A 23,904-nucleotide genomic window follows, 5' to 3' on the forward strand; every position below is an offset into this window, starting at 1 on the left:
TCCCCGAGGCAGCGGGCACCGCGCGCTCGTCGTTCCACGACGCCGTTCCGGGACGACGAGCGTCCGCGCCATGCGGCGACGGTGCCGGGCTCGCCGCACCAGGTCGACACGGATACGTACGGAGCGCGGCGTCAGGACGACAAGGGGATGCCCGACAGCAGCGCCGAGACGCCGTCTCCGGAGGAGACGGCGGCCAACGTCCTGCTGCTGCGACGATGGAGCGATATGCCACGGCACCTCCAATTCAATCCGCACATCCACACCGGCTACAGGCCGCTCATGACTATCCGCCAGTGCCTCGGTAGCCTTTTCTACATCCACAACGAGACCGTCAACATCCTGACGCACGGTGAGACAGGAGTCTGTCACCATTACCTTCATCATGTCATTCAAATTGAAACTGAAGCCGAATCCCTTATTTCCTTCTCGCTCTCAACAGCTCGTTATTATTTTAATGCTGTCTTCGTCCTGCGGTTTCGTCCCAGTACGATGGGTTCTCTCAAAAGAATTTTCGCTTTCAAAATGGAACGTTATCCAGTGAAATTCAATTGATACATTTCACTGTTGATAAAGTACAAAATCTCTTTATATCCAGAAGAAACGCTTTCTCTTTCTCAAACGTATGATACAAGCTTGTAAAAATAATTTCAAAATTATTATAAGAAATTATACTGTCGGGCTTTGAATCGGAATTAATTTTATATCTGAGCTCTCATTAATTACATTTTATTAATTATTTTGATCAAGAAAGAGAGAAGAGAGGAAACAGAAAGAAAAAGATATATATATTATTATGTAAAATAAAACGAAATAAATTACTTCAAACTTTGCAAGCGAAAATTAATCGTAGGACAATTGCTATCATTACTTTTCATGCTAACAACTATATTCTGCTGCTGTTCCGTCTAAAGAATGCGTTTGTATCGCGTAGACGATTCGTTTTCCGACGATAATCCGACAATAATCTTCCGTGATTCAATTAACTAAGAAAGTAGATTAAGTCCCTTAAGGGCTTTAAAGTCAAGGTGCATACTATCAAGGCCAACTTCCGTGAAAACATCGCGCTCAACGAAGACGCATTGCGGGGTAACGAACGATCGATGAAAACGAATCCTTACAATATTTCTCCTCTGTTAAAGATGATTCATTGATAAATTCCTAATCGGTTCGAGTGTCAATCAAAACGTACATTCTAAATCATGTCCGTGAACGGCTTATCAGCCTTTACACGTAACAAAGCGATATGGGTTCGCATAACGTCGCTCGCGTTTTTACACGTAAAATAAATCGAGATACATATATAAGATATACATTCAAAATCGCAATTCTTTTGTGGAAAAACTAAGAGAAGAATTTATCTTGTCCCTTAAAATATTATACGAACTATCCTTAACACATATCTTTTTTTCCATCATTCGAAGAAGAAACTAAGAGGTTCATTCGAGCGTTCTGTTTCTGGTGGACCAGCCTGTACATAAATCTCATCTATCGACCGGTGCACGTGTGCGTGAAATAAAATCTTAGTAGGTCAGAGTTACCTACGTGGAAAAATTCATTAATATACACGCTTAAAATGACTTTTAAGAAAAGTAAGTGTTATGGATCCTTCTATACATTTGTCAAGCTTTTCCCGTTACTGTTTTTTTGATTTTTAATTGTCAATGTACTAGCACTATCAATCATTTGTAAGGTAAAAAAATAATTAAAAAATTAAGCGCGTTAAAAAATTACAAAGTTTTGCTCGTTGCTTTGCAAACAAGGCGGTTCTTTAATGGAAATTATAAATCTATACAAAAAGTATAATTTTTTATTGAACCTGCCAAAAAATTCGAAATCAAGAATTTATAAAAAAAAAATGTATTATCGCCATCACCTGCACGATGTATCATTTTTCTGTCATCAAAGAATTTCATCCAAAAGATACGTTTTCTCGAAAGTATCCTGTACGAGCGATCGTGTGTTTACAGGATTCGCTATTCTGTACATGTTGGTGACTGTACCACAGCTTCTTCCATGGAATACAAAAGAGACACTCGTAGAAGTTTTGTCCTGGTGCCACTTAATCGGCGCCGTTAGTCCGTGGATTGGATCCTTCCTGTATCACCTCTTCATGAACGTAAACTACGACGAAGTTTTCTACAGAACATTGCTGAAAGTCGACATGATCGGCATATGGCTGTGCCAGAGTTTCGGTGTGTGACCTGTTTGTTAATGAAAGCCTTTTGGAATGTGGCGAAAGAACAGATGTATGACTAGAGCTTACGATTTGCAACATTATTTTACGATTTATATAACAAATGGCTCGATTTTACAAATTATTATAGTTGGTCAACTTCTGCTTCAAAGTTTTAAATAAAAAGTGGCTATAAGCAATTTATTATACTTAGAAATAGACGGTTCTCTATTTCATGCTCATTTCAGGAGCTATACCGATGATGGCAGCCGCTGTTCATTGCCTTGCCGATATCGTTTGGTATTGCTGCATTTTTATTTATTGTTCCCTTAGTATCTGGGGACTTTTAAAGGTATTTTCTAGCTTACATATCCGATTCGTCGACGATTTCGTTCCGATAAAGCAATTTCAATCTTTATGTAATTCAGGCAATGACTGCGAGATCACCATGGGAAAGGCGTTTATGTTTTGCCCCTCCTTTCCTAATGAGAATGCTGATCATGACATTGAGGTGTTTTGGCATTGGTGGTGGATCACCCGAGGCTCTTATTCATATAATATTACAGGTTTATTTTGAATAACGATGCCAGGTAGCCGTGCGTACCAAATGATATTAGAGAAACGCTGATGTAGGAATACTTTCCAGGATCTCATAGCTGTGATAGGTGCAACCATTGGCGCTCTTCGCATTCCAGAAAAGTGGATTCCCGGCAGATTGGATTTAGTGCTGAATTCCCATAACGTGATGCATGTAATGGTCGTCCTAGCGGTATGTTCCATGCATACCGCAACCTTGAAGGACCTCGCCTGGATGTCCGATCCGTCTACGTGCAATAAAACAAGCTCTCTTCCTTCGGGTCGCGAAGAATTATGATTGAATCATGAAGAACGCGACGGCTTGCTGCAGTCTGTGATAAATCGAGCCTATAACAACTGGCGAATAGTCGAGCGCTTCGACATTTGGAGACCAGAAAGTGCTGAATTCTATAATATAGATAAGTTAAGAATATTGAAAAAAAAAATATATATATACATATTATATATATATATAAAACGCAGAGTTTAATACAGAGTTACTTGATTTATGTGATCATTGCGGGACGGTTTAGGTACAATCACGAGTACAAAGTACATACGGTTATTTATCATATCGAATGTTTAATGGAATATTTGTGGAGCTTTTATGCAAACACACAAATAGAACGGTAGAATTGACGGAAATCAATGGGTATAATGTGAGAAAGAAGTCTGCTTTGTCTAATTTGTTAAAAAAAATAAATATTCAATTTGAAAATTTTCTTTTGCGACAACACAAGAAAAAGTTATTTTTATGCATCTTTTTAGTTTGATATTTTTTGTATAAACAATCTATAATATATATTTTAATATATATTTGTATATATTTCTTTTATTGAAATTAGTGAGAATATTTAATTTTAAAATTAATATGGCTATATTGTATAGATTTTTTTTTTAATTTGGTTAATGACATTATAACATTAACTTGAATTTCTTATAATTAGATTATATTATTATCAAAGAATCTAATGAAATATCTATGTCTCTTCTCTAGTAAAAAACACGAGATAAAATCCAAGTATTAGGAACAAATCTTAAGCAAAACAAACACTTTTCCTCACAACGCGCTTAATTCTTTACATGGTTACCTGGAAAACATATACGTCTATTAAAAGAAGTTAGAAATTTATTAGAGTCAGTTGTGCGTACTTTATTAACATATTATATAGTGAGAGAAAGTCTTAAAAGTGATCCGGAAAGCAACATAAACACATCAATACGTTGCAATGAAATGATCCCACATTTAGCAGTCTACACGGATCTGTATTAAGACTCTCATTGTGCTTGATAATACGGATAAATTCGAATCGAGTACAAACAGTTAAAAGCTAACTTACAGCTACTTTGCTACTAAAGTAATAGATAACTAATCGATTAAAATAATTGATATGATTATATTTTCTTATTGAAATTTCCAAATTGCTTTATTTGCCTGACAATAATAATTTATGATATCAGATTTTATATGCTAAAATTAAAGAACGGATCAAACAATATAAAGATACAGAAATCGTGTAGACGTCTATCAGTCATCCAATAATATACAGATTTCTAAACGTCCATTTCTTTCAGTTACGCTTTATAATACAAACAAAAATGAAATTATTTCAATATATCGATGGATGCTGGTTCAATTCGTCGTTTAGATGACACTTAATCCATAATAAAAATAATTCTAAAAATCAGCTAATTCTATTTCAATTCAGAAATAGGAACTAGAGATGTAAATTTCGATTTAGACGAGTAATTCATATTATAAAATATAGCTAATCGATATACACAGTAAAAATCGATGACAGAGAGAGAGAGAGAGAGAAAGAGAGAGAGAGAGAGAAATTTAGTTTTGTGCAAAGATTATCAAATAGCGTAAGCCGTAAGCAATTGACAGTAATACAACGTACGAATATATTTCGCATTTCCCGCAAGAGTTGATGTGACGTACATGTTGCATTTTGTACTACATATAAACATCGTTATATTCTTATTGCAAAAATAAGATCATAAACTTCAGTGCTTGCTATTTATTATATATAATGATACAAAATTATATATACATAATTTTAAAAATTTACATAAATTTTATTCAATTTATATAACACACTTGTAAACTTAACTATAGCAGAGCAATAATTAATTATAAACACAGTCATAATTACATTCTTGAATTTGTAACACAGTTTAAGTTTTTAAACATGCAACTCATTGCGAAATGATGTAAGGCACTATATACTTTAGTGCTTAAATATTAGATCTATAAATCAAGAGACACGGTAGTGGCTCGCGCCAAATAAACGCGCAGTGTGAGACCGTATGCTATACATGAATAAACTACACTTCCACGTGATTGGATGTGTTATCGACGTAATTAATTCCTTGAAGGTTAGTTGTGATTTGCAGGTTGTATAATGTACTAATAGAAACTGTTAAAGAATATACAACATGTGATACAAGATAAATAAAATATCTTGAAAAAATGTACGTATATGTACTTAATGATTTAAAAAAGCACACATTTAATTACAATTAAATATTCATCTTCATTCTTCGTCATATTAAGTATTTAATGTTCACTAATTTATTTTATTCCTCTGTAAGAATAATTTAATTGTACTCTCATGATTCATACGATTAGTTTGTTGTAATTTTCATTATAACGGGACTTCGCTCTCCTGAGTGTAACTCTTTACCCTGCTGAATTTAAGAGGTGGGTATCTGCCGCCGATTGGTGACGCCCTGAATTCTCTTACGGATGGTTCCTTTAGGCAAATTTTCGCTTCTTGTCCGTTTTTATATTTCGTGAAAATACTGTAGCTAATCCACTTTAATTGCGAATTTAATCTTCTATGATGATTTTGTATCTCAAATTCCTATGGTGAAAGTATATTAACAGATTTTTGTTTAGAGTTTTCAATTTTTAATATACTTAGTCTTTATTGCTTACAATATGAAACGTCTGTTCACCACTGTCATGCACTGGTTCTCTTTTCTTCCTTCTATAGAAATTGATTCCCTTATTTTCTTGTCTCTTCAACACAAGTGTAACATAATTATCGTGCAATCGAAAATGACCAACGAGAACTGATGGATTGCGTGGTATGCGATTTCGTAAGGAATTTACACAGCTTTGAGCTTCATCAGTCGATGTCAACATTAAAACTTTTCCTTCGGGAAAAAATCTAAAAATACAAGAAATTATAAGAACATTACAAAAGATTTCTTACTTTAGATACGTAATATGCAGTGGAAAAGTGAACTTTTTATAAACACTAATATTGCTTTTTATACCTCAGGTACCGGAAATATTCAACGAGATGCCATGCTCTGTAAAAACTGTCTTGAAAATTATTTTCTCCATCGCGTATGTAACTTGTTTTATTAATGTAACATCCGTTGTATCTTAATCTAGGCCGTTGCAAGTACATATCCCTCCACGACTTGTATTTTGGCTCGCAAGTACCACAATTTACACCCCATACCCTATCAAAAGCAATTTCAATTACATATCGACCAATAATCGCATGAATATTTATTGATAATTACCTAACGCATGCTAGTCGCCAGATCTCAGTGTCTCGAGCAGATATGTAAAATCCGCGACATACTCTTGAGAACATTTCTAACGAACGAAAATCCAGCTCTGAGGACACAACCCATCTTAGAATGTAAAGTATTATCTCCATAGGTAACGCAGAGATATGTGTTGTCTAAAATAGATAAAAAAAATACCAAAAATACATTACATGTCAAGAATTATAAATATTGTATAAATATATTGTGTATTTATAAAATTATACCAGAAATATTAAAATACAATGCTTACACTTTGTTCAAATTTTTGGAAACATACACATTGATTGCGGTTTACAATTCTAGACAACTTCAAAAATAAATCCGTTTCTTCTTCCTCAATCTCATTATGATTTTCGCTGTCGTTGGTAGTTGAAAAATCATTATCTAACGTATCAAAGCAATCATCAGCATCAAATCTATCTCTTGCTTTTACTTTTGTCGATTCATACAAGCGAACTTCAATGTCAGGAACTAATTGTACCGCACGCTTATAAAATTGAATTGCTTCGTAAAATTTTCTGCTTTGTTCATGCTCAATGCCCTTAAGAAATAAATTCTTTGCCTGAAACAGAAATTATTCTTACTGAAATGTTATGGAAATTTTCAAAACTTGTTATTTCGAGATATGAATAACTATACCTTGCTCTCTATAGAGGCTTCATCGTTTGCAACCTCAGTATTAGGCTGATTTGGTGAATGCGTCTTTGATGCATCACGCTTAGGTGATATTGTCAACTCGCGTTGCCATTGTTCCCTGAAAGATGTTAAGGTATCCTCAATGTTTGTTCCTTCTTGCAAGGAAGATGCCTCCTGATCACCTTCATCGCCTTCATCCGTATCACTACTGGATTCATTGCTGTGATTCTGCCAATGTATAACGCAACAAATATTTTATTTAAATACTAAACTGTGGACATTATAGGAGATTTTTGGCGATCGTTTGATACATGTACCAAACTGTACCAGAACCAATAAGATAAAAGTTTATTTATATTTCATCGGCTCTGGTACAGTTTGATACGCTTTGATACATGTACCAAACAATCGCCAAAAATCGCTTCACATGAATTTAGTAATTAAGATTATTACAAATTAAAGTCATACAGATTTTATATACAACAATAGCTTGTTAAACAAAATTAAGTAAGCTTGTAATAAAAACTGGTAAACAGAAATGTAATATCTATACAGAACAACTTTGATTTACTTTTATCATTTATCAATATTACATTTAAAACAGATCTACAGAGGATTTAAATAGAATTAGTAATATTACGTAAACTCTCGAGACGTATACGTATAACAAGTAACGTAAGTACGTAACAAGTTTTTCGGAGGACAAGCCGAGCTCTACAGTAAAAACCTAGAAAAATTTAAAAACCAATCGCACGTTTCAATGTAACAAAAGTTGGGAGATTTAAAAAAAAAGCGGAATCGATTAGCTTGATTTCCGAGGAGCTCGTATGACGAGATGACGCAACATATTGCAGGAAAACGGTATCGCGCCCGTCCGGTCAGAGGTTAGTCCGCCAACCGAACGTCCGGCGTTCGATCACGCGTCCGCCTCGCGACGACAGTGACGGACAGCTGCGTTCACACGTACCATTTTTTCCGCCTATTCGAACCCGACGGCTTTTCTCCCTCAGCGCATGTACTCTCGGTCGGAAAAGCGCACGACACAGCGAAAGCACAACCTCGCCAATAGTACCGCCGCCATGGTTCTCGCCTTTCTGCGTTTCTCGCCAATCTCGCGGCTCGCCGAGGAAGGCGAAGGTCGTTGCGCGACCGACGTGCGTTCGAATCGTTCGATGCGGCGCGGCGCCTCGACGCGACGTAAACGCGCCGCCCTTGTCAATTATTAATCGCTCGCGGCAAGGAAGTTGCAGTCACGCCGTGAAAACAACATATGTCGAATTTTTTAATTTTTTAAAGGAACTTAAATTTAGAATCCGCGCACAGAAGCCGTCTGAGAATGTCTGAGAAACATCTTTTACTTGTTTGTTTTTTAAAGAACTTTTTTAGAAACTCGTTCTTTAAAAACAGAGAATTCTGTATAAAATTTCACCGCAAGAGCGCGATCTGCTTCTTTCTCACAGTTGATATATAGTAGTGTAAAGCCTTCGTGGAATAAAATATTGAATACGAATTGAGAGGACTGCAGGCAAGATATTTTTTTCTGAAAAGAAAAAGAGAAACAATACAATTCATGTTAATATTCTTTCATAAAAAAAAAACCGATGAACCTGCATAAAAGAGCGTTTTAATTAACAAATCCCAGCACAAAATATTTATAAAATATTCATAAAATATTTATAAGAAGGAAAAATATTTATGATAAATATTTTGTACATATTTTTATGTCCGAGTTTGTCAGGTATAAAAAAAATTATGATAAACATTTATGAAAATATTAAAAATAAATATTTATACCATTATTATCAAAGAATATAAAAAATATTTCAAGTTTATATACCATAAATATTTTTCAGTACATTTTAAAAATATATTCTATATATATATTGTTGATAATAATTTTTGTATCATTTCTAAATGGTTTATGAAAATAATTATATAGTCTTTAAAAAATATTTTTTGAAAATAAATTTGTAAAATATTAATTTATAAATATTTATAATAATATTTTGTGCTATCTGGGATGTAAAAAAAATTAATATTTAAAATTTGTTTGGCTTCGAGATATTCAAGTAGGGGACGTAAAACGCCCTTATTAATATTCAAAATTTATTTGGCTTCGGGATATTCAAGTAGGGGACGTAAAACGCTCTCGCGAATAAAATTTTTTTTCAATTTTTGCATTTTTTTGTTGGGCAGATGCAAAAATAGACTTAAAAACATCTGGATACAGGTGCAAATGTAGGGAGCCGGAAGAATTACAATGCAGATATATTTAAAGAGTACGAAGAGAAAATTAAAGTCCTCTAATTGCATTCGAATATCAGTCACGTGACGTGTCACATAATCCGACGTAAAACCCATCCTGTTTTTCCTTCCGCGCGGGAGACGCACGGGAATGCGACGGAAATGGGTCACGGGAACGCAACGGACGGTAATTCAAAGGAGCCGAATAAGCAGCAGCCGGCGGTTTGGTGACGACGGCGGCGAGACGAGACGAGGCGTGAGACGCAGCTGCTGCGTCTTGGATGGACAGTGAACCTGCTACCTGTACGTGTAACTTGCGCGTATACGTGTGTTAACACCGGTGGGGTACGTGACCCCACCTCCACCGGAGGACTATCACTGCCTGCCTGCCTACCTATTCAGGGGATCATCTTCCCGAGTAAAAGCCGAGTACCGAACGAGCGTGGGCACAGACAGCATCATGCGCTTGGTGAGTACGAAACCGCTCATTCAGCTGATCAGCTTTCCCACTTATTGTTAGTGTAAACTTTCTTTGGATTTTCTCTTCTTTCTTTCCTCTCTCTCTCTCTCTCTCTTATTTTTCATCTTTTTGATACTATCTACTCGGTCTCTTCTCGCGATGGTGGATTACGTATTCTTACGTGCCAAGTGATAGTGACGCGAATGATATCGATCTCGATGAGTGCGAAGTGTGATCGACCCGCGAAGTCAAATAAAAATAAAAGTATAAATTGCGTATAGCGAGCAAAGGAAAAACCGAATATTGGTAATGAAAGCAGTCTCTCGACAAATTGATGTCTTTATGGCGAATCCAATTGGAGACCACACTAGTGCGTATTAATAAACATTGAACTAATCTAAAACTAAGGGTAAAAGTGAAACTCATTATTACGAATAATAAAGTACATATTTCAGCAAACAGCGCAGTAAAGTATATTTAAGATTTTGCGGTTTAACATGTTCATATTAAACACATATATCTTTATTTTGATTTGTGTACGACGGCTTCAGAGTTGCTAGATCGGAGAATTTTCGTCGAAATTTAGGTTTTGTTATTGGCTGCGTTTACCAGAAAAAGCAACTTTGCCATTGTTGTAAAATTCTTCAATACAATTGATATTTTTTTAGTTTTTGCCGGATTTGAATGTATAAATCATATCAAATAATAATCATATAAAAAAATTTTACAACAGTTGCAAAACTGCCTCTTTTGTTGATTATCACGTGGGGATAATTTTTGAAAAGATAGAAATGGAATTTTTTAGAGGAAGAAAGTATAAAGATTTAGTAATTTTCTCTTCCCCCAAAAATGTCTCGTGATAATAACAATAAATAAAAATTAAATTTGAAAAAGAAATCCCTCAAATTCCTAACAACCCTGCGGCTTTAATATGCATGAGTGCGCACTAATGCGTCCAATTGAATGCGCCATTTAGAAAAAAAAAACCTGCAACATCTTTCATTAGATCCTTTCTCGTTCTTTTTTATTTTCTCGTTGAATAAAACGATCGGCAGTTTAAGTCGAAGTAATAAAGTTGTCATACGTGACGAAATTGAATGCTATTACTCGGTGATAGCGGTCCTCCCGCAAGTAATTCTAGTGTTAGCTAAATGCGTACGCATTGATACTCGAGTAGATACTTGAGTTTCTACCTGCGAAGAAATCCACGATGTGAGCATTTCACGGTGGCCACTTTCTTCTTCCATCATATGTTTCGCGACTCCCAGATTCGCGAGTGTACGTATCGTTCGCGCGTAAGGGAACATGCACACGCATACGCTTTTCTAACAGTTTTTCCGATAGCCGTTTAACGCATTCTTTGTCCGGTTGGCCCGATTTTTCTCGTCGTATAATTTTGCCGATAAACGTTTGCGGTTTTCGCTACCCTCAATGACAACGCTTTAATCATTTACCTAAACGTAAGTAGGCAATTATCGTTAGCAAGATTATGATTCATACTGGAGTATCAGCTATATTTTGTATTTACAATTTGCACAGTTATGTCGTACATTTTAATCTATCCCGAAGTAACGGTTAACTTTAAATTACGTCTATTTTTTTATTAATACATTAATATAAAGATATTTTACACTGGCAGAAAAGAATGCTTAATTCAAATAAATATTTATTCGAATAGTACCAATAACATATTTTATTGAAAATCAATAATACTTATTTATTGTAAAACAAGTAATATTCCAAGTAATAATTTAGAAAATATTTCTTATTTGAAATAAATATTATTCATTTTCTATAAAATATGTTATTCGCACTATTCAAATGAATATTTATTTGAGTTAGGCATTCTTTTCGGTCAGTGTAGAAAAACATTGATTATAGATTTAAAAAAATTAATAGTTATATTTTCGTATAAAATAAATCAAAGTGTTTTCTCTTTTAAAGTTTAAATAAACTCTAAAAGGCTCTTAAAAAAATTTTCAAGTTTAATTACTTTGCTTTTGGAAACGGCTTTCGCTTATCGGGCAAAAATTAGGACAAACGCTAATAGACGTTAATTTCGCCTTCGCGTTTTTTTCTAAGCGGTCTACAACTCTCGAGATTAACTCGAAAAGAAGATACTAAATATAGTCATTTTATAGTCACTGATTCGGATAAAAAGATCCTCTCGCGGTCTCCGCAATTTGCCTGTTGACGTCCACTTTGTGGCAATTCACCGTGAAGCCGTGAGCCGAAGCTCATTACTAATCGCATTAATGAATCGACGTGCTCTGACGAAGTCTCGCTGGACCCCTGGGATCAATTTCTACTTGCTCGCGGATCGCGCGCGAAGGCGAAGCACGCGAGGCGTATACGTTGATGCACTTCTAACGACCCAGTTGCCATGTAGCACGGTCGCGTGTTGCGTTAATTAGCGTTGGAATTAGTTTCACGAGCGGATTGAAATTGACGGTCGGCATGCGAGTCGTTAGCTTAGAAACGATCGAGATTGATTACCGCACCGTGGAAAAAGCGCATGTAAACACATGTGTAAAATCTATTTAAAAAAAAAAAAAAAAAGGAAAGGGAGAAGAGAAAAAGATAGTGAAACCTCTCGAAATTGGGAGATATTACGCTCGTCGCGGTCTAGATGCATACGATATATATGCTCTCTCCTCGTTTATAAGTTTCGATGGACCAATGGACCGGAGGAAAGATCGGTAACACGTAGAGATGCGTACGTGAGAGTTCATTCGAAATCGGCACAGGGCGCGGCGGAGAAACGGAAATCGAATCTGAAACAATCTAATCGAACTCGACTCGATAGATCGTAAAGGTTGCGTTCAATTCCGCGGATTTGCACGGTGCGAGCGCGCGCACGATAATTTTCTCCAATTATATCCGGAATGATCGGTTTTTCCGGTTTTCTAATCGTCGCGACGTATACCGTGCGCCGCGGGAGAAAAAGGCACCTTTCTTTCTTCACCAACTGATTATTTGAGATCCTTTATTTTAACGCATGGCCACGCCGGCGGGATACCTCGACGGTCGATGGCGCGCGCATTTCGAGAGAAAGTAATTATATCAGGGATTGATGACGCGGAGGGATGGGCGTGGATACCTGTGTGTCAGCCGGCGGGTTCGACGACCCTACGAAAGCAGATGGCATCTTTTTCGAGCCGCGAGAAGAAAGTTCTTCGGCTCCTCTCTTTTTCTTCTTTTTTTTTTCACCCCTCCTCCGTTTCGGAGGAGAGCAACGATCCATTCTTGAACGCGCGAGATAAGCCGGATAAAACGGGCATATTACACGGCAGGCAGGTTTCTTACGAAACGGCAACCGACCATGCCGCCTAGATAGAGGTGCACGGGGGGGGGGGGGAGGGAAGGGGGCTTCTAAAAATCGAGAATGCGGCGTGCACGTAATAGTAACGGTAGCCCGGAGATTCCACCTCTGCTCGATCTGCCTCTCCTCTCCGTAGAATGGAAAAAAAAAGTTCCGGACGTTTCGTAAGACGCGTCGATGCGTCCGACGGACCCTACCGGATCCGTCCAGAAATCTACTCGCATCTGCCCGTAACATCAATGGCTTCCTCAATAATCGCAAACGTTACGGTGCGTTTCGCGGTCCGTTGAATCTACAGTTTTTCGCGTCGAAAGTGGAAAGTCGCGCGCCCATCGGCAGATCGATAGATCTTTCCATAGGCGTTGATTCAATCCATGACATATAAGGTCACGTATACATATATATCGGCGGAACAATCGCGTTTAGCTGCATGCTCGGGGACGCTCCCATGTTTCCGACTTTTTCGCACTTTCCTACACCTTCCGGCCAGGTACGATCGTAGCTTCTATATATCCCGATAACTTTCCCGATCCTTCGTCGAGTCACGCGGTAAGGCTCGGTCTATCACGAGTCGTCATTATTGGTATTACGTGTATAAGGTATATCCGTGCAGGAATGCACGAGGCCACCCTCTTCGGCTGCTAGGTGATCTTTTGAAAACTAACGATCATAAAGGAACGAGACGTGAGGAAAGGACTGGAGTTTCTAGAACGAGAGATAGAAATCTCGGCGGCAGTTTGGCCAATTATCGGACCAATTTAGATTGACGGATACGTCTGTACTTGGGCCAAAATAAATCGTTGCGAGCGGCAATGAACGGACGTGGTGGTCCTTCGACGGGGAGGCCCCCCCCCCCCGGACTTTCACTCCGGGTTTGTGATACGCGCCGCGGCGAATCGCGTTTAATTGCAGCACTCGGACTCCCATCGGTTCATCTTACCTCGCTGGGTTTGTGCGTTACTCAACTCGCCAAGGCCTCGTTGTATAATCGGTACGTACTTGGCGACATCGCCGAGATGCGCGCTTTCACGTTTCCCGTTTCCGCGTTTCTGCCGTAATGTCCCAAAATGTGGGAGGTGGAGATACACCGGTGGTACATCAGCGGCGAAAAGCCGATTACATTTGTGAGAAAATGAGTGAAAAGTGAAACTGATTTTATCGATCGGTTGCGCGACTCTTGGGAGAAATGACTTTGGATACGGAAAGTATAGCGTTTTTCCACTTGTTTTTGCACGCATTGTGCACCGCCTGCTGAAATGCGATCGTCAGATCACTGTGAAATTGTTAACTTCAGATTGAAATTGATTAGGGTATATATATCCCGACATCTAAATTAACTTCGGGCAGCTTGAGTAATACAGGTCCATAAACCTAACAATTTTCCTCGCTCATTATGAGATCTCGTTTGCCCGGGTTGGTCTTGAGATAATGTAAATTTATGTCGGAAATGTAATGATGATAATCAAGACAATTTAATGACAAACGTATTTAGCTCAACTCAATTGTTCCTCAGATCTTTCGAAACTTTAATGTAGTGCTCTCACAAGATTTCCATTATATCGGAAATTGATTTTTTCCTTTATATTTTTCAGGATGGTTATTATACAATTTTGCAATTTCCAATTTGCAACGTCTTCGAAAATAATAATCAGACTCGGGGTGGTTTTGCCGGAAAAAAAAATTATTATCAATAAAGCGAGATCTTAAAGGATCCCATCCTAATGATTAATTTCTAAAGTACATCGATTGCCCAAAGCATGCATATATGTATATATAACTTAATAATGAAACGCTACCAAAAATTCGTTTCTCTATATAAATATTTGAGGAAAGTTGGTCCTAAAAGCTAAAAGGACTCGTTCGATGAAAGAACCGGAAAGAACGTCAAAATAGTTTTAAAGTATCTCCTACACATTTTTCTATATCGAGGGCGTGAGAAGCGTATTATTAGGTGTGTAACGCGAGAAAACGTCGCTACCCGACACTTGTTGTATTACGCGCGCGTATAATTAGTGCAAATTTTACGAGCGCGCTTTTTCCGCGCGTTCGATATAGGAAGTTTCTTCGCCGGTCGATGTTGGTTAGACGGTGAGAAAAATGCGGCCGAGCGGGCGTTGCCGGTGCATGTTGCGTCAAACCGATTCATCGTAATCCGGTACAAAAGCTGTGCCTGCTGCAGCCTGCTGTAACTGACGGCGGGTCTTAATGCCTGTCACGCCGCGCCAAGAGTACGCCGTGCCGCCGCGAGTTTAAAGCAAGTTCACGAGCGTTGCGCATCCTCGACATACTGCCGAGTGAAAGTGCCGCCTTGCTCTCGCGGGTTTCTTCTTCCTCATCTTCTGACTTCCACCAGCGCCAACAGTGTTATTGCCGAGCCGGATCAACGTGACGAGTTCTCTCACGCTGTGTTTCCCCACTCCGATCGCGCATCACGCGTGAAACGGGCTGCTTCTCGTCTCCTCCTCTTCGATTAACACGACAGGTTTTCTTGGGATCAAAGTCATTCACGTGCTCCAGTTGACCTATATTTTTAATCGCAAATTCACACCGTATTTCACGCGATATGTAATTACATTTAAAAACAATCGTTGAAATAAAGATTCGTAAACCCCAAAATGACGTTAAACACATTTGTCCAGGTGATTCCACTACTCTATTAATTTATGTGCGGTAATGCAGGATGTTTGTAAGAATTTCATGCCACTTTGCTCAGGGTTGAATTATACCGTTTGAAAACCGGTTACCTTAATGGCACGGTATATTCCGAAGTAGGAGATGTTGAGGTCTGGAAAATGATTATAATAATTGGAGCTTGACTGCTCCAGTCTGATTATCATCGTGAAGCAATTAACTTCAGTTGCCGATGTTCGTCATTATGCATTTAATTGAGGCAGTTCTGTTCGTTAAACAGTTCGGTTGACGATTTCGACACTCGCATATACTGCTTCAAAGCTCACGTCGGATAGAATCGACTCGATTCTTAATTCACAATAAACTTTCATCGAAACTTTAATAACTCAAATGCAATTATAATCTTTTGACGGCGCAGAAACTCATCCGACGAGATGTGCGTGGATAAGTGTTCGTAACGTTGAATTAATCATTCGCGAAATTCTAGGCTTGTGTTTGTAATATCTTCTATCGCGTCATTTGCGCTGTCAATTCCAGCGATTCAGCCGCTTTGTAGGCGCGGTGAAACTCCGGCGCGTTGTATTCTCCGCGATGGAAAATGACGGGTCAGGAGTTCGCCACGCGAAAATGTCCGTAATCAAAGATTCGCGATAGCCAAATATGAGACTCCGAGATCCTTTTAACAACCGGTTGGACGGATCTATCGCGCGGGCAGCATTCGACTTCCTCCTCGCGATAATTTCTTTTTCCCAGCACGTATATATATATATATATATATATATATATATATATATATATATATTTATTTATTTATGCGCGCACGGCTTTCGACTTTTTCGTTTTTGATTAATTAGCATTTCTGCAATTACCGCGGCGCGGTGGGGAGTTACTTAACTCCCTGTGTGTCTATAAATTTGTCGCGCGGCGGTGACACGTGTCGGGGAGGATTCTCGGTCGGCGAGTTTCGAAAGTGAAAACCAAGCAACGTCAAAAGCGACTCACGACGTGAATCAGTTCCAGCATCATCCGGTACCATTATTAAGAGATACGACACCTGCAAGTCGACGTGCTCCTCCCGTTTCTATATGTATAATACGATATCCGGAGATTAATGGGACGCTGAACCGACACGGGGGACCCCCGTAGGGGGGGTGGGGGAGGGGGATGTCTGCCACGGGTTTTAGAAAGTTCCCAAAGTTGCCTTAGCCGTTGGTAATATGCATCGGTGCCGCTCCGTTATTTTTACTGTCAGCGTTCCGCGAGGTTTATAGCAGCCGCGGAGGTGGGATATTCTACGTTTATGCGACCCGAAGTGAACAACAAAAGACCCTCATGAACATTCTATTCTAATGATCTTACGCCCCCGCTCCGCGCGCGTTCGCGCGTTGTATATACACTCCTCGTTTCCTAGAGGTCTACGGCGAACCGAATTAACCGCCCAGGCGGAGAGAAGAGGAGTCGGCTCTTCGGGACAATTTAACCGCGTCGCAGCGGCGGCATCGTGTTAAACGTGACAGGTCCCCGTTTTATTATGTGTAAATTATATGAGATGTTTTATTAGCGTCTAACAGACTTTCCCCTTCTGCGGGCAAGAGCACCGGCATTTAACCGGGCATCGTTGCACGATGAATACATAATTTGATAATTCTCCACTCGTTGTGCGTCGTTGACCCGGCGCGCCGTGTGTCGTTTTTCCTCCGTTGTTTCCTCCGGGTGCGGTGTAACTTTCTTTACAAATGTCAGAGGTAGAGCCGCTCGTGTAATACAGCACGGCCGGCGCTTGCTTCTTTTCCCTCCTCTCTTTGTTTACGCATGCACACTTAAGTGCGCTTACCCGGAGGAATTCACTTATTTTCTCCGATTCACGGATGACAGGGAGTTATGGTTGACAGTGCTTGAATAACTTTTCTTCCTTCTCTTCCCTCCGCCGATTCTCACTTTCGGCCCGGCGGACGACGGGAATTTTCTCGGCGTGCATGCGAACGCGTCATACCGAAGCTCCCACTGCGCGCGCGCGCGCGGCAATTTGACGGATCGCAATCGGGGTGAAAGTTCAAAATCCACAAATCGCTTCCGATGGATAGCTCGTGGCCTCACCAGGGCGTAACCGTTCGTGCCGTCTGGATGGATTACGTAGCCGGTCTTATTTGAATAAATTCCCCATGAAACCGGCGCGATCGTGCAGTGCTCTCGTTCCGACTGGCATGCATCCGAATCCGGCTGCCTTGATAATGAACGATCAAACGCTGCCGTTGTCCCGACAAGTCCCTGATATTGCTCATCATCGCAATTATGAAAACGAAAGGCACACGGCCATTAAACGTAAAAGCGTCATCAAAGACGGCACTTTCCCAAATTGCCCGTTTGTAACTACCCGGGATGGCGTGAGGACAAATAATTACGAGTGTAACGTATAGTCGTTCAAGTCACGATGACCGTTAGAAAAAATTATTCGCTATTCATTCTACAAGGCATGATACTGCACGAATATAAAACGCAAAAAGAAGCAAGAGTGTGTCTATTAATTTTTCGTAAGACTTTCGTAAAAAACGCAGAGGAAGAGAAAATTTCTTCAACATTTTCTGATGTATTTACTTTTACTTTCCTAATTTAATACCGTGAGAACGTGAAACATCTCAAAGCACCTCCATTAATGCTAGACCCGCGTTACCCGCCAATGCCGGAATGCAATAAAACTGACTTGATACTTTGAAAATTCCATGAGAGCTGAAATGAAGCACGTAACAGAACTCGAGCGTTTTTACGATAGTCCTCACCGTGCTGAATTTCGATTATTCGCGACGATGTAACAAAGCTCTGAGGCTATCCATTCGAGTTTCTCTTCACTTAAATACCAAAGTTTATTCCCAAGAGCCGCGTATATGCGCTCTATACGTGTGCAATTAAAGATACGCGCTTTTAATTGCATTCGAGTTCAACAGAAGCATAATAGAATCCCTACCGAGTTCTCGCGTTTGTCGTTTTCTCCCTCGATCGGTACTCTTATACCGCATTGTAAATTTTAATATGGTTAAATGGTTATCTTTAGCGACCCTAATGTGCAGCAAGTAAGTAAGTTGATCAAATTCCAAAAACATTTTTTACTTATAATATACTATAATATACAATAATATAATATAATATAATATAATATAATACTATAATATACAATACTATATATACAATAATATAATATAGTAATACTATAATATACAATAATATAATATAATATAATATAATATAATATAATATAATATAATAATAATAATAATAATAATAATATGTAACATGCTCAAAAAAACTGTTACAGTCTGCAAAGTAGTTATAATATACAATACTATATATACAATAATATAATATAGTAATACTATAATATACAATAATATAATATAATATAATATAATATAATATAATATAATAATAATAATAATAATAATATGTAACATGCTCAAAAAAACTGTTACAGTCTGCAAAGTAGTTAATAAAAAGTAGCTTCTGTTGAAAGCTGCTGTACCTATTAAAATACAGTTTTCAATTTTCCCAGAATGTGTTTGCGTATAGCTTTAATTATTCATGAGTGTGTCTTTTCGGCGACGACAGACGTGCACGCGCGTTCTCGCGTAATTACATAAAACATGCAAATCGTCGGTCTCGCTCATATATGGCTCGAAAGCCATAGGTACATGTTTACCATGTTTTTAGGAGGAGAAAATTGCCTACGGGCCGTTGTGAATCTTCCACTTCATAACGGGATTCACGTTGATAGACTGCGGCTTTAGCTTTCAATCTCTCTCGAATCAATACGGTGAAACCAGACATAAATGTCCATTTTTGTGTCATCAAAATCGTTATCGTCGGAATTATAAATAAGTTCCTCCAATAGTTAATCTCTTCCCGAACGACCTCGTTACATTAAATGTGTGATTCCGATTGTGTGACTGAAGAAGTCGATCTATTAGTAACGTGGAGACAAATTTCGCCACGCCAGTTTAGCTTCATCGCACGCGCGACAGAAAATATCGGGACTGAAAATAAAATTATCAATAAATATGATTTAACCTACTAAAATTGTTATATTACATCATCTCAATGTCGCTCTCATTATAACTTTGCAGGTAGCCATAACAATTTTAATAGCCTGCCTCAGTCTGGCTAGGTCTCAGAAATCTGAGAGTTTAGCTAAGGCTTTTGAAATTGCACCGCCCCCGGTTAAACTCGACAAAAATCTACGACAAGCTTTGCTGAAGGCGCTGACAGAATTGGAGGCTGAATCCGTGGAGCATCGAAAGGATGAAGACGAAAAATCGCTGATTATGACTGTCGAAAAGTCCTTCGAAGAAGTGACCAAGAAAAATCTGAATAAAAACATTGGCGTGATACCAAAGGCCTCTTTCTCGTTCGACGGTTTTCCGGGGGACGAGGAGATTCCCAATGAGGAGAAATTGCAGAATTCGAGCTTTCTCGAGTCAAAGAGATATGTCTCCTCGAGCCCGTCGGCGATGATAGAAAAAGCGAGTCACGACGACACCAGAAGCTTCCACGTGCAGAACGTGGTGCTGCCAAATAAAAGTACAACGCCGCAAACTGTATCTAAAACGGACCCACTGGAAACGAAGACTCCGAAAACTTCCGCGGTGTTGCCTACGGTGAGTAAGGTTGAGAGTATTACGTTGAAGCCGATCACCCAAATATCAGAGAGCTTGACACAAAGTGCCAGCAACGGGATTACTGGTACCAACGGACTGATCGTGCCGAAACCGACTGCATCTAGTCTGACAATTCCGCTCAAAAATAATGTTACTTCGTCTTCTATCGCTAATAAGGAGACGGCTCAGGCGGAGGAAGTGAAAATTTTCCAGGCGCCTCTGGTAGCGGCCTTCACGGTGCAGCAGGACGAGCTTGGTGTGCCGAAGAGCATCGTACCGATTTACAGACAATCAGGCAATGGAGAAGCTTTGACTCTTCAGGAGCAGTTGGAATTCAGGCAGAAATTACTGGAGAAGCAGTTAGCGGAGCTGCATCAGCAACAGATCCAGCAGACGCAGTTTCTTGTCAGGCAACGTCAACTCTACGATCAACAGTTGAGACAGAAGCAGCAGCAGCTGTATCTTCAGGAACAGGCTAGAATCAAGCAATTAGAGGAACAAAATAAAATCAAACAATTGGAGGAGCAGAGGATCTACCGTTTGCATCAGATCAATCGTTTCCCAGTGCTGCAGAAACCGCACATTTTTGAACAGTCAAACGTATTGTCGTTTCAACCGCCTCTAGAGTCTACCGTTCTCTTCCAACCAAGTGTTTCCCTGGAGGTTCCCAGCGTTGCGACGCCGCCATTGTTCCGCAACTATCAGGAGCAGATACATTTCTCGCAGTTCCGTCAGCAACCTCAGCATTCTCAGCAGCTTCAGCATCCCTCGCAGCCCCAGCATCTTCCGCAGCCCCAGCATCTTCAGCAGCCTCAGCATCCTCCGCAGCCTCAGCCTCCTCCGCAGCCTCAACATTCTCAGCAGCCGCAGCAGCCTCAGCCTCAGCAACAGCGATTGCAACAGAATTTCGTTTCATTTCCTACCGACTTCCAACCACCCGTGGCACCGGCAACTAGATTTAATAGACAGGAAGCCTTTAACGCAGTTGGCAATTTCGGTTTTAACCTGGATAACAAGCAACCGCCTTCGTCGAGGAACGCGTTCAACTTCAACGCGGCCCCAAGAAACCCGAATACAATACAACAACCGTTCGTTTACAATCCCTATCTACAGTTCAGACAAATTCCAACGAGGGCGCAAACGCCTGCCAAGCAGATCCAGCGTTTGATTTATCAGTCGGGAGTCGCTGGCGAGTTGGGCAACGTACAGGGTCCAGGTGATGAGGATCTTAACATCGTGTCCAAGGTATTAGCGCTTAACGTTGGCGCGTTGCCCGGCAAAAACTATCAATTTATCACGAATAATCGCGGCAAATTAGGCAGCGCGTGAAGACAGACAGACAGACGTATCAATGTAAAACTTCGACGAGTCGTGTAAATCACTACAGGACGATATTAGCAAGGTGAAATCGAGCTCTCTCTTTTTCTCTCCGTCCCTCTGTCTCTTCTTGCTCTCCTTGCTTCTCTCTTTCATCCTTCATCCGTCCTCTTTCTATCTTGGCTTATTCCTTACATGGATATCTTCTAATTTCTCGAAACTTTGACATTGACACACACACGCACACATCGACGGCACACAAAGTCACTGGACATAATCGCGGATTTTACATACCCTTCTCCTCGCACACACGCACATACACATATGCGTACATACCATACGTACATATGGAGAACGGTTATTCATAGCTCGCGAGAGGACGCGGGATGACTCGGTAAGTTTAATAGTACTCGAGTCATGACGATAGTAACCTTGAACAGCATCCACCAAGTGAAATCGAATCGTTGCGAATCGATTTTGCCCTCGGTGAGTTACCTCCGCGAAATTTTACTCTCCGTCATATCTCGACGATAGAAGCGTGAGACTAATAGTAGAATAGCGCTTCATCAGGGAGGGAGGGAGAATCGGCATAACGAGGAAGCCATTTCCTTAGCGGGCGTATAATGGTATTAATTACGATTGTATGTATCTTAAAACAAGGGCCTGCCTTCCCGTGCTCGATTACGCAAGTTCGCACCCAGCTCGTGACACAGACACTGTATATAATTGTGTGACTCCAGCTCCGCTTCCTTGTCCCTTTTGATTTTCTCTTCCATTCTTGAATACCGCGCTCGCGACGTGAGCACCGCCAAGCCTTCGTCGATAAATAGCAAGAGCCACCGCTCAACGGCAGAGAGCCGCGAAGAAGCACGTAATCATAAAACGTAACCGTAGCAGTAAGCATATTTATGTTAACAGGAGGAGGATTAATCCATGCGCCTGACATGGCAGGAAAGAAGGTGAAAATCTCGCCGGACTCGCATTAGTTATATTACGTCCCACTTGGATTTGACCATAATGATGCTCGGGAGGGAAAAATGTCTCGTAATTGATTCTCGGCAAGTGCGGCTGGCAAATTTGCTAAAGCTATTTTCCAAAGTTATCAAGTGAAATACAATTTTTCAACATTACATGTGTGTTGAATTTCTAATAAATGTGCGTCCAATAAATTTCATTTATCCTTTAGCGAAAAAAGGAAAAAAAAAACGGTTAAATCACCTAATCACTTTCTCGGTTACATTGCCGTTAAGAAAAGGTCAAATCCAAGTTCGTCAAAGATCAAAACTCTTATTGATTAGCTCATGTCTTACAATGTAGCCTGTGTGTATATTGTTCGAGTTAATTCTAACGAGACGCACACAAAGAGCTCGCTCGGGATCAGGGGTCTCGCGAAGTCGTGCATCGAGCCGCGCATCGGGATTGAAAACGCTTCTTCGACTGTAAATAAACTTTCCCCGGCGGGTACCACACAATGCCGACGAGGAAGCCGCCGACGCGAGAGACACATCTCTCGCGTGTATATACGTGTATGTCCTCAATTTCACAAACGTTTGGCACAGATCCGTGATTTCACCCGGCGGGCGAATCGGCGAATCTCGTGGGACATCGGCGTCTCTCTTGTCATACTAAAAGTTCAGTTAAATTTATAGATAATCACGTTAATTTATCACATCTCTCGGTGCGGTTATCAACTGAAATCAACAAACGAAAACGCTATTATAACTTATCTCGTTATCTCCCCGCGCGTATGAATTACATGCGTCCCGTGCATGTTGCTCGCATGTAGAAAAGAATGCAATTTGCCGCCATTCTCCTTCTTACAAATTTTCTTTACAATAATCCGGCAACGTCGTTTCCGCAGCGCTACTTATTTATTCGATTCGACGTCCACATAATTGATCTAATATAATGAATTGCCAGCGAATTTGCGTTTATCGGTAAAAGACTCGATTAAAGACTTGATTAAAGACTTAAAGCTTTGTCTTGAAACTGAAATTGATGTTGGACGCGGTGCACCTTCGGCGAGAGTGACTGCGTGAGCGAAAGTTGGTGGCGATTCGTTCATAAAATGCGAGTCCTTTACAACAAGCGCTAGCTGAGGCCTGCGCGACTGAATGTAACATTAAAATAAAATAACATTAAAATATAGATAGTCTTAGACGTAATCTCTCGTAATTATAATTTGCTTATAATTTATCTGATGCTGGATTGTACGAACACTTGTGTATAAATGTTAATAAACTAATTTGTTTACCAAAAGAGCATTTGTTTCACTTACGTCGCAAATCAACTGTAGAAAACATATAGGAAATGTGTAGAATTTTAT

General features: G+C 39.8%; 3 protein-coding genes across 6 annotated transcripts; 2 read left to right on the top strand and 1 right to left on the bottom strand.

Annotated features, from left to right (window-relative positions):
• Positions 1-147: 147 nt before the first annotated feature.
• LOC105837319 (progestin and adipoQ receptor family member 4) lies at positions 148-3,467 on the top strand. 4 transcript variants are annotated; one of them, XM_028192536.1, is made up of 6 exons: positions 216-349; positions 1,422-1,589; positions 1,968-2,192; positions 2,422-2,525; positions 2,602-2,739; positions 2,820-3,047. In XM_028192536.1, exons 2-6 carry the CDS (start codon positions 1,574-1,576, stop codon positions 3,045-3,047), a joined length of 711 nt encoding a protein of 236 aa, XP_028048337.1. In that variant the 5' UTR covers positions 216-349; positions 1,422-1,573. The 4 variants fall into 4 exon arrangements, with proteins under 4 accessions (XP_012537437.1, XP_028048337.1, XP_036143572.1 ...); XM_036287679.1 differs by having other exon boundaries at positions 218-349; positions 1,425-1,589; XM_012681983.3 differs by lacking the exon at positions 1,422-1,589 and having other exon boundaries at positions 148-349; positions 2,820-3,467.
• A 1,288-nt stretch (positions 3,468-4,755) lies between these two features.
• LOC105837317 (F-box only protein 9) lies at positions 4,756-8,089 on the bottom strand. The gene is made up of 7 exons (XM_012681980.3): positions 7,926-8,089; positions 6,962-7,186; positions 6,573-6,884; positions 6,293-6,456; positions 6,038-6,229; positions 5,694-5,928; positions 4,756-5,619 (listed from the first exon to the last, which is right to left on the bottom strand). The coding sequence occupies exons 1-7, from the start codon at positions 7,926-7,928 to the stop codon at positions 5,401-5,403; spliced, it is 1,350 nt and encodes a 449-aa protein (XP_012537434.1). The 5' UTR covers positions 7,929-8,089; the 3' UTR covers positions 4,756-5,400.
• Positions 8,090-8,939: 850 nt separating this feature from the next.
• Positions 8,940-23,837, top strand: LOC105837321 (RNA polymerase II degradation factor 1). Its single transcript, XM_012681987.3, has 2 exons — positions 8,940-9,671; positions 19,731-23,837. The coding sequence occupies exons 1-2, from the start codon at positions 9,663-9,665 to the stop codon at positions 21,588-21,590; spliced, it is 1,869 nt and encodes a 622-aa protein (XP_012537441.1). The 5' UTR covers positions 8,940-9,662; the 3' UTR covers positions 21,591-23,837.
• The last annotated feature ends 67 nt before the right edge of the window (positions 23,838-23,904 follow it).

Source organism: Monomorium pharaonis, chromosome 5, assembly GCF_013373865.1.
Source record: "Monomorium pharaonis isolate MP-MQ-018 chromosome 5, ASM1337386v2, whole genome shotgun sequence".
Lineage (NCBI taxonomy): Eukaryota > Metazoa > Arthropoda > Insecta > Hymenoptera > Formicidae > Monomorium > Monomorium pharaonis.